We start from the raw sequence: 11,581 nt of genomic DNA, 5'->3' as shown, positions 1-11,581 counted from the left end.
CTGTCCTTGTATAAAACCAAAAGGGTTCATTGTTGTGTCTACAAAGAGAATATTTAAAATTCTCGAAAATGTCTGTCATGCCCTTCTCACACAATGTTTTTGACACTTTACTTTCGATTTCATTTGGCATGCCAAAAGATTTCGTCGAAATTTCATGTGCCGCTAAGTTAATATTAACCAAACACAGACATTCCACAGGTTTTAAGACACAAGAAAATGTCAAACATATAACCAAACATGTTATTTTATTGTCTGAAAAAGTAACACAATCTCCCAACTGGGTTTATCACATATACTACCACAACGATGAAACACCATTACTACACAAATAGGGACTTCTTTTCAAATATTATAGACATTACAAAAAGATCCCTCATATCTTTCAGTTTTCTTTTGAAGTTATACTAAGCATGGCAGGTTGATTTCATTTACAGTATGATACTGTACACTGTCACCATTTAGAAACAATGTTGTCTGACGTGGTTCTAAAATCCATAATGTTAAGGGAAGACATTTCATGGTCATTTTTATTTCATATGAAATATTTTACAATATAAACAAAGCATCCGTCTTGGATGGACTTAACAGCAACCAGAGGCCAGGCATTTCAGTGCAAACATGTTTTTTGTTTTTTTTTACAAGGCAGTCTTGGCTGCATTACTCCCTTTTGTCTATCAACAAAAAAAGGGGAAAAAAAGATTACCAGATGAAGAAGTTTGAAATTAAAACTAAATCTCACAAAATGTGACACATACCCAAAATGCATCCTCTGACAAAGCCTTGCCAAGTAAAGGAGGTCATGTGTTTGTATTAGTGTCCATCAGAAACCATTCAAATTCAATTTAAGTTCTACAGAGGTGTATTTGTCACTATACTTCTGGACTTAAATCGTTGTTTTAAGAAACGTTCTGATGAAACGTTTTGAGAAAGAATCTATTTATAGAACTGACATTTTGAGAAGCTTGTTCTGTCGAATGTGGCTCTCTGATGTACATCTGTGATGATTTAAAATAACCATTCATATATGAGGCTTTTGTCTTTCCACAATCTTCATCCCACCTCCAACTACAGGGTCTAAGAGGCTGTTTGGACCCTAACCACTGACCTCTCAAACACTAGGTGGGAAACTGAAAACAACACTATTGTATTCAGTAGGCTACTGCCAAAAAGCAGAAGGCAGATTAACCATTTTTGATTTGGGCAAAACGTTTAGGACTGGAGGATGCCTGACATGATTCATTTGAATATATTCTATCTGTCTAGGTGCTTGTTTATAATATAGAATTGTAGTCCCTTGATTTCCGACAAACTGAAGTTACTCACTGGGCTTGAAATCATGAAGCAGATAAACAAATATTCATGTAAAGGGGGCAGCAGATAACTGAAAATGGCTTCTTACACAAATCGGAGGGGAAACATAAAATTGGGGGTTGTTTTGTAGATGTGGTGCTAGACAGATTTATACACAACTTGCAAATAAGTAAAAGACACTTCTGTCAAAAACTGAGAAAAATTGAGCTGAAACTACAGCACTTAATACTGATAACTTTAGAATAAGTCCTCTTAGTTACAATGTCCGCCGCTCCTTGTCAACATTCACAGAGAAGAGGCTGATAGCGCTGTGTTCCACAGGCAAAGAATCCAAATCTGTACACGTCCCTACCTTGTTGTTACACAGGTGGTGGAGGTAGCTAGTTATGTGCATGTATGTGGGGTTTAGGGTAGTTTGCATGGCTGATTGCAGGTGTGTCTGTGTGCGTGTGGGTCATAGTCGAGTGATAGGGAGCGAGCTGAAAGTGGTTCAAAAGAAGTCCCACAGGAGGATATCCACCTGAACACTTATCATAAAGCAATGAAACTGTGGAGGGTATGGGAAAGGACGCAAATAAAAGATAAAAAAGGGAGGATCACCACATAATAGCACCAATGGATGTGACATGAGCTCTGCTCTTTTTCCCAAATCTCACCGAGTCACTACCAGAAGGGACACGAGCGTTAGTTCTGGTGCGTTGAGACGGCACGCCAAACAGTAGAAGCCATAGTCCAAAAAGTATTTTAATGTTTAGAGGCTTTCGCTCATGGATCGGAACCTTACTGTATATAACACAGGCAGGTCCAAATCTAACGTAATCTATGTTCCTCTCTGATAAATAACAGTGGAGCAAATTATTTGTACATACTTTCACTGAATCAGTTGTTGGAACCTAAAAGAAGCATTTATTGAAATCATGAAAAGGTTGAGAATATTGTGAATATACAGATAATGTGTTGGCTGTGGCATAAATTTGAACCATGTCATCTGTTGACCATATTTTGCAATTTAGGTCAGGGACATGGCATGAAAACCAGCTCAATTCCCGGGGAAAACAAAAATGAAAATAAAACACCATAGTGGTCTGGATTCACCTCAAGAAAGAACATTTTTCAAAATAAAGGTTTTATCAGAGCAGCAAAAGGGCCGAGTCTCTGAATCCCACTGGCCCAAAGGAAGAGAGCAGTATGACCTTTCCTTGGAGTGTTTTGGATGTTTTTTGGATGCAACACCCGTGTTCCCATTGCCATTGCGATTTCCAACATCCTCCTCCTTTCGTGAAAACAAATAGAGCCATCAAGCTACACAGAAGAAGACAAGCATGTTTCCAAACCGACAATGACATCCACAAGTCTGGTTCATGAGACTCGGTATCGGATTCACACTGGCACACAGCTGTTTTTATTTCAAAAGGGAATCAACATAATAAAAATACACCTCTACACCTGACAAAAATGTAATCGAAATCATTCATATTTTTGTCTAACGAGAATGTGTTTTATTCCCTTAAAAAACAAAGACTGGTGAATCCACAGAAACATGATTACAGACTACTGATGCTTTACCTCTTCTTAGGAGAGTTAACTGTTCATGACCTGAGATTAATATTAACTTTGATGAAACAGGTAAATCCATAACGTAGTGTAAAGGTGCATACAAAATAATTGTACGCACAATAGGGTTGGGTAAAAAAAAAAAAGAGGAAAAAAATCTTTAATTTCAGAATGAGAACATTTTTTCCACTAATTCAGTCTATGTACTTGTTTTAATAAGCATATGAGAATGATTCTTATTGTTTCACCAATGCAGCTAACTGTCATGAGAAATGAGTTTATTTTTAGGAATATTATACAACTTTATGAATCATGAATTAAATGTTGCTCAGATGAGAGCTTTTATGCCTCATTTTTTAAAATTGTACTGCATACCAATATTACAAAACTTGAATACCTTTGACCAGCACATCAGCATCTACTTCTTAATGCGTGCAAACTTAATCCATTGGCTGGATGATCTCTAATCTGTGACTGACAAAATATACTCTTGAAAACAAAACATTGTTAAATTACCAGTTACTTCAAGCCTATTTTGAAAACAACGGTTGATTCCGACTGCAGAATTTCCTGATTAATTGCTTGTGAAGGTAAATCCTATGATGAGAAATTTCCTTTTCCATTTGTTTCCCTTTTTCCTCTTTTTTTGCAGTGACCTTTGATGCTGTGGGAACAGTCTCTGGAAGCCATGCCTGCGGGTTTAACAGTCCCCATGTAGTCGAGGTGCTTGATGGAGGGAGTCACCCAACCTCCTGCACTTAGGCACCCCAACATTGCAGATCACCCTGACCCTACGTCAACCCAGATGGGCCCATGTCAGACGCTGGTAATGGAGGCAAGGCAGTTGGGGGATTTCTGCAGTTTCTCAGGTTGCGTGGTAGGGGGCTCTGGGATTGCACGGAAGCTGAACGGGGGGCCGATGCTGGTGGTACCCATGTGGCCTGGACTCAGGGCCGGATTCTGTCGCCGGTTACTCTCCACGATGCTTGAGGTGTTGGACGCCAGACTCTCCCGTGTGCTGAGAAAGCATGAAAAACAATAAGTTCTCACAAAGAGAAAATGCAAAACCTCACACTATGTGGTTTAACTCTGGCTTGCAGGATTGTTTAGCTGTACAAAAATGGATCTAGATCTTGATGACAACAATAACATATTCGCACAACTAAACCAGAAGCACTGAAAGCCAACAATAAGAAAGCAGTATATATTAAAATATATACAAAATAATATATTTATATTGAAGGTAGAAGCGGAGTAAAGGAATAGTCTTCATTGACTGTATTCCACAGAATGTTTCCACAGAAAATAGAGATTTTCCCTGTTCTTGTCCATTAAATTACAATAGGCAGGTATTGAAGCCATCAAAGTAGCCTACTATAAATAAAAAAAAAGGTCCATATACTAGTGTTGTGGGAAACTGAAAGTCTTCACATAGCTCTCCAAGGTGAAGCAAATGTCATATTCATAACTGAATATTTATTTGAGTAATACTACTTTAGTAATACTTTCATGGCGTCTTGTGTTTTCTGAGGCATAAAAGTATATCAAAATACCTTTTTTTTGTGTGTCACGGTAGAAAGTAAGTCATAAGTCAATGATTTGTCAATGACATATTTTTGGTGGAAAACTATTCCTTTAAATACAAAGTTCAAACTCAGATAGGATGTATTTAACAAGTACTGCATAGAGAAAAGTGCCGAGTTTTTTTTTGTGTCCCACTCCGTATAATTGCATTACTACCTCACATCCATCACAAACTAAATTGTGTCTGCACAAGAGCTATGTTGGTGTTTTTCCAGGAGCTGTAGAATGACATCATCACTAATGTTATGAGTCATCCAGAAAATAGTGAATGATTGGGTTCTGTCTGTGTGTGTGTGTGTGTGTGTGTGTCTGAGAGAAGGGGCTAGGGGTCTTAAAATCAGAGACTTGTGTCAGTTTGTCTTCTTAGCTTTTGGGGGCAATTAATTTTAAAGCAAACACAAGACATATAGACTAAGCTTATGGCGCGAACAAAGGACAGGCACTTTGCAACTCTCAGATAAAGGGTCTTCAAATTTGTGTGGGAGTGCAGAAATAATGTGACTGCCAGGGCCACAACTTTTGTATATTCAAGGCACTGATCATATAAATGTTCATTGCGTTACACACAAAACATTAAAAATTTAATGCAAAGTTTAGTTAAGAGAATGTTTCTATGAGAGTTCAGTATAGAGCTTGCTTTTCAAGAACTGGCATATCACTCAAAGCACGAGGAGTCGGAATGTCATTAGTAGGTGAAAAATAAAACACAAACTCGCAGTGTACTGTAAGAAAAACAATATTTTGGCTGAAAATTAGAACCTTTTCCATTAAGTTTACAGACATTTCCTTCAACCATAATACACAATGCAATGTGCAATTCAAAATATGGGCAAAACACCAGTGAAAAATCAATTAAGACATTTCTTAATATTAACATGGTACATTGCCCTTTTATTTTATGTGCCTTTCTTAATAGTGTATTGTAAGCAGTAGAGGCAGCACATGTGCAAAACATGTAGGCTCTCTCAGTTATTCTACTCCTGCCATATCCCTCTGAATGAGTCATACAGACACAAGGGGTCTATTTTTAGCAACTGAAAAAAGTCCTCACCCTCACTCATAAAGGGCTTGCTAACACATACACAGCCCTGGGAAACCCACTTAAAGGCTGTCTGTGGTGGTTTGTGGCCTTGACGAAGGAAAAGGGAGAAACCATGCTATACACCTCAGTATAAGATGGGATAAGAAATTATATGATGTGCAATGTGCTTCAAATCAAACATGCATTTAATAGGTGACGTCTAGTTAAAAACTGTAATGAACAAAAAACACCAGACATAAACACTATGTCATTTCGTGGGATGTCAGAAAAGAGAAGTTGACTCTGGCACATTAGCAGTTTATATTAATTAGTTTAATCTTATGACTTTGGGGAAAAAAAAAAAATTGAGGCACTAAACACTTGTTCACGATCAACAATGTAAACTCAAATGTGGGTTTTCAAATTGTGGCATCTTCTTGAGTACTTACCGAGGGGAGTTAAACCCACTGTCTACAGTCACACTACTGCTGTCCATGCTGTCCAGCCGTGCCGAGTGAGCAGTCTTCTGGCTGTTATTATTGTCGCTCTCCTTAGGGCTAAGTAGAGTCAAGTTGTTCTCAAATTTCCGCTGTAAATCCCGGTCTTTCTCCCGTTCTAGCAACCACTGCATGGTCCCACCACCTCCACCACCACCATCTCCAGCCCCTGCCCGCCCCTTTGATTCTGTCGGGGCCGCCTCTTTACGGGAGGCCTCCTCTACCTCCTCCTCATCGTCATCATCTGACACGTTGTAATAGTCAAAAGCAGCTTCAGATGTGGAGGGAGCACCCTGTTCTGTGCCTGTAGGTGCCGGGTCAGAAGCAGACAAAGGGGTGGAGTTAGGTGGCTGTTGGGTCTCCAGAGTGTCAAGGACCTCGGATGATTTCATATGCGGAGTCTTGCGCAAAGTGCCTGGCTTTGAGTAGCCACTGTCCACATAGCTCACAGTCAAAACATTGAGTGGCGGTTTGAACAAAGTGTCCTTACTGAAAATCTCTTTCCTCTTGTCCACCCCGCCACCAGTGCTACCACCACCTCCCCCGCCCCCTGGGTCAGTGTTGTGTTGGTGCTGTATCAACCGTCCATTGGGCATCGGCTCAGGTGTCTGGCTCGGTGTGGGTTTGCCAGAACCGTTGTGCCCCTTTGTCGAGGAGTCCTCTTTGTACTCCAAGGGGTGGGGAGAGGGGAGGTGCGGTGTCTGCCGGTCAGCTGGAGAGCCCTTGCGGATTCCGTCGGATGGAGTTAAAGTGTCATGGTCGGATTTGCACAGAGGCAGCGGGGCAGTAAGGATTGTTTCATTCGATGTATTGCACTGAAAGTAGTCATCGGCCAAAGGCTTTGGCGACAGGGCCTTCAGGTCGCTGTAGGCTGGGAGGCTGTCCCTGCTCTTGTTCCGTTCTAGAGGGCTACAGAGCCTCGAGTCGTCCAAACTCATTTTGCCTATATCAAGTACGGACATTTCCGAGCTAAACTTGGCAGCAGAAAACATGATGCATGAATAGTGCGGGGCCTTTTGAGAGGAGGCCCTAAGCGTCCCATCGTCGGTATAGTATCGGCTTCTGTCATCGGGACTGCGGTCGTAATCCTCAGCCGTGCCGAGCGTGGAGCTCCCACCTCCCAGCGGGCCCTTGGAGTTGTCCATAGAACGGGATCGCTCTTTAGCCTTATCGGGCCGCTCGTTACGTGACTTGCGGTCCTGAGTGTGGCTGTGGCTCCGGTGCACTCTAGAATGTGACGTCCCACGTGAAGGCTCAGGGAAAGGCATCTCTGTCCGCCTCTTTGCAAGCTCCCCTGAAACATCCCACTCCGGAGTGACAGGAAAGTGTGACTCAGCAATGTTGGGGTTGCTGTGGACAAGATAGGCACCACCGCTTCTGCGTTCCACCGTGTACATTCCCTCTCTTGGTGAGCGTACCAGAGAATGGCTGAAAAAACGGTAGTCCCTTTCCAGGCTGACTGCTGGCAGGTCCAGATTGGAGCCCTCGGAGGGGTCTCCCCGAGAAGCTCGCGTCTTGCTGTGCGAACGCGACTTCCCGTGTGGTAAACGCCGGTGACCTCGGCTGCGGCGACTGCGGGCACTGTGCTGTGCTGAGCTGGCCTTGAGGCGCTGAGCTCGTTCCTCTTCCAGCCGCTTCATTACAGCTGTGTGACGGGCCACGTTCTCCACTGTCAGGTCTGGGTTGATGCGGCGAATGATCTCCATCTCCACCTCACGGGGGATCGCTGCGGCCGACGGTGTGTCCTCATCCCTCAAGGGCCACTCCTCTGGAGGGAACTGTGCTGAAAAGGTGGCCAGCTGTTTGGTCTTGTCCTTTTTGAAGCTCAAGCGGAACAGCTTCAGTCCAAACTTCTTAGACTGCCTCTCACTGCTGCCCCCACTACTGCCCTCCTTCTTCTTGGTTAGCGTGTCTGTCTTGTAAGAGAAGGTGGCGGTCATGCTCTTGCTCTTATCGGTGGGGTCAGGTGGGTGCTGAATGGTAGCTGGAGCGGGTGGGGGTTGTGGGTATGAAGGGGGATCTCCTTTGGGTTCTTTTGGGGATTTCCTTTGAATTGTGGAGGTATGAATGCTGGGCACCTCATCGCGGTAGGCATTATAGGAGTCGGAGTGGTTCTTAGGGTTTGGCCTTTCTCGTACACAGCCAGAGGTGGAGGGAGTGATGGTTCCAGATTGTGGTGATGTGCATTGTTGTTGAGGTGGCACCTGTTGCTGTTGAAGCTGCTGCTGCTGTTGCTGCTGCTGTCGTTCTGGGTGTCGTTCGTCCAGGTGGTACCACTTGCTGTTGGTGCGGATGAGAGACGGGGTGATGAAGTAGGTCTGTGGAGTAACAATGAAGTAGCCTTCTGGTGTGGGGTAGATCTTCCTCTCCCGAACCAACATGTTCAGCGTGTGCCGCAGGATCTCTGGACTCGGAGTGGGTACACCTGAAGAAAATACAACCATGTGTAAATTTCATAAAATTTGTCATAATGCAAACTAAGTGTAAGTGCTGACACAATGTTTTCTATTTTGGCTAAAATATGTGATATGATAATAATAAAATGGGTGATGCAGATTAGTGCTGATGTCAGTATTATCCAAAACAGTTCTGACATGCCAAAAGCAGGATAAATAAGTTTAACTATAGAAGGCCAATCAAAAGAAGAGCATTGGTTGCTGATTTATGTCACCACCAATCACAACAAACCAGCCATTACCTCATCTTTCATCATCACGTCTGTAAGCCCTTCAATGTAATAAGACAAAAACTGCCATTGTGTGACTTACCAAAGGGGCCCTCCTTCATAAGATTACCTCAAACAATGATAAAATAAAAATAATAATAGTTAAAATAATATAATAATAATAATAATAATAATAAAATCTTAATCTGGGAGAAACTACCAAAACAATTTAACAGTTTTAAGAAGTGAAGATATTTTCCTTTTTAGAAATTTTCAGATTTCACACCAGTGGTCCGAAATCATATTTTGAGAACCACTGTTGTGTACTTTGTATTTTAAAAATTAAATCCTATTAATACAAATATATTCATATACAATTATAATGGCTCAAAAGCACTCAAAGACAGATATCAGATTTGTGACATGACTCAGTACTGTGGATGTTTCTTTGAGTTTAGTATTCTTTGAATCACATGTGTAAACTAAGTAAACATCGTCTGTAACTCACAGACAAGGAGCACCAACAAGGTAGACTGCACTACAGGGTACATGGTGTCCTCGCTGCACTCAAGTCCTCACTTCAACCAAATCAGCTTTTCAACACTCTCAATCACGGAAACACACACACACACAACGGATAAAGGAGCTGATAAGCTGTAACTAGTCAGGGTTAAGTGTTGCCTGACATTACATCATACAGTGGTAGTTGCCATACCAACATGACGCAACCCAGAGCCTCTGTTCATTTTTTTCTTTTTTCTTTAAAGGAAAGCAGGCAGACTAATCAGGTGAAGTTTGCACACTTTGCACATTGATTGACTGATTTCTCTGAACATCGCTGGGCAAACAGAAGGTGTACAACAGGCTCATTCTACAGAGATTATTCAAAAATAATGTTTGAAAAAATACAAAAATATTGCTTTGGACTTTCGCTTTTTTCTGAAACTGTAAACTATTGGAGTTTCCCATGAGAAAAATAGTGCCATCATGAATTGTATTTCCACCAGTACCATATTAAGGCAGAAAAACAAATTGTATTGTCCACTCAAAAACAGTCACAATAATCATAACCAACAATTACAATAGTTTAGAAACACATTTTGTTCCAAAAATATTTGTATAAAATGTACATTATTATAAAATCATTTTGATTTTGGCAGGGTGTGAATATTTTCCATTTCATTCAACAAAGTGAATATGAACACTTATTAAAGGCGTACCGGGAAAATGGATTCAAGATGTAGCCTACTCTTTCATTTTGAACATGAGTTATGGACTGCAGCAGCTGATTCAATGGCGTTCTGTTGCGCGAGCGTCCACCCAATTTGGTCGCAGTCTGGAACCCTGTTAAAAGTTGTTATAATCCTACTCTGTGCGTTTGCTCGGCGGCTACTATATGAGACTCATTTGACACTGCAGTGAACTAGATCTTACATAATGTGCCTTTAAAATGAATTATTATCAATTCTAGAATTCAAAATAAAAATAAAAAAGTGATAGTTAGGTGGATTATTTTCCCCTCCCAGCCCTAGTACATAAGTGTGTTTGGAGGGCTACCCGGGAAGCAGGTGGCAAGGTGCTCCGTCAGCGCATCTTGTGTGACAGGCTTGCGGGCAGAGTTCATGGCTGAGATGGCCAGACACAGAATCTCTCCCAGTGGGATGAACTGAGACTGACTGATGGGTGACATACTGATTGGAGATACATCGCCTAGAGAGAGAGAGAGAGAGAGAGAGAGACAAAAAAAAATGTTCAGTCTTACTTTACTAGAACATGTTTGTGTTGCATTAAAAAAGATGACATTTAAGGACCAATCAGTTGCCCAACAAGCAATCAACAAAACAAAAAAACCCTAAGGGTAATTATGCCGAAATTCAAGATGTCTCCAATAGAATTAATGTGGAACCTGTTAAGAGAGAGAGGACAAAAGAGGAGTTTAAGGCCAGGGAGGGGTGTGGAGATTTCAAGATGCTATCCGGTCACAGCAGTAGCATGAGGGTCATCCAGGGTGTGTGATCACATGTTGCTAAATGTGACCTTATACTGACGACTCAGCGATAAGCCCCTCTGCCTGCGTAGGCAGAAAGACCCCAGGCCATGCATCAATATTGATCCCAAAAAAGCATCCATGCATATTGGATTTACTAGAAACACAGCTCAGAGCAACCAAACATATCACATTACACATCTGAGAGATTATACTTCACTTTTCCACTTTTTCATGAAAACTAAAATGCCCCAGGAATGACTGTCAAGTCATAATGGAATATAATAAAGAAATAAAAATTAAATACAATTTTATCTAATGTATGTATTACCCACTATTGTGAGATAATAGTCGAGAACTGAGTCAGCATTATCTAAACCGTTGCTGGCAAGGCAAGATTAAAATATTATAGATCATTTATACAGTTTTTCTTATTGAAATTAGGTTCAATTCGGTCAAAGGAGAGGATGAGATGATATTACAACGCATAATTCTATAGCATTGTTCATAAAACAATCATAAATTGTACACTTTAGCAATCTTTATTGCTTGGAGATGATGTCCAAACTGATTAGCAGCAAAATAAACACTGATAAAGTGTCCGTTGATGTGCTTAAAAAGACGAAAAATATCGGAAGAAAAATCATATCTTTTACACAGAGATTAAACTGTAAGCCTGAACAACTCCTTTAACCTTTAAAGATTATGTTATGCTTAGCTCCTTAGCTCACCATGCTAAAAGAAAGCATAAAACTGGTCCGAGTCTAGCATGAAGGGCAACAAAGGGTCTGAAGCTGCACTGCTAACACTGCAGGATGCAGATAGGATGACATCATCCACACGGAGCTGCTGCTCTCCTGGTGTGTGTGTGTGTGTGTGTGTGTGTGTGTGTACGGCAAGTAAAGGACCATCACTCAAATCCCAGTCTGCTGTCTTACTGAGTATGAACGGGCAGCAAAGTG

At 41.4% G+C, this 11,581-nt stretch overlaps 1 protein-coding gene across 2 annotated transcripts in view; it reads right to left on the bottom strand.

Moving 5' to 3' along the window:
* Positions 1 to 228: 228 nt before the first annotated feature.
* The window catches only part of stox2a (storkhead box 2a), a 56,142-nt gene continuing 44,789 nt past the window's right edge, over positions 229 to 11,581 (bottom strand). For both annotated transcript variants that reach the window (XM_039690645.2, XM_039690654.2), the window contains exons 2-4: positions 10,190 to 10,342; positions 5,920 to 8,392; positions 229 to 3,883 (exon numbers count right to left, since the gene is read on the bottom strand). In XM_039690645.2, the coding sequence (XP_039546579.2) occupies positions 3,682 to 3,883; positions 5,920 to 8,392; positions 10,190 to 10,342 (2,828 nt within the window). In that variant the 3' untranslated portion in view covers positions 229 to 3,681. The remainder of the gene's footprint in view (positions 3,884 to 5,919; positions 8,393 to 10,189; positions 10,343 to 11,581) is intronic.

The sequence above is a fragment of the Pimephales promelas genome, chromosome 6 (genome assembly GCF_988280905.1).
Source record: "Pimephales promelas chromosome 6, fPimPro1.hap1.1, whole genome shotgun sequence".
NCBI classification, from domain to species: domain Eukaryota; kingdom Metazoa; phylum Chordata; class Actinopteri; order Cypriniformes; family Leuciscidae; genus Pimephales; species Pimephales promelas.
Note: the sequence above shows the minus strand (reverse complement) of the source record. Positions and strands in the feature narration are given on the sequence as shown.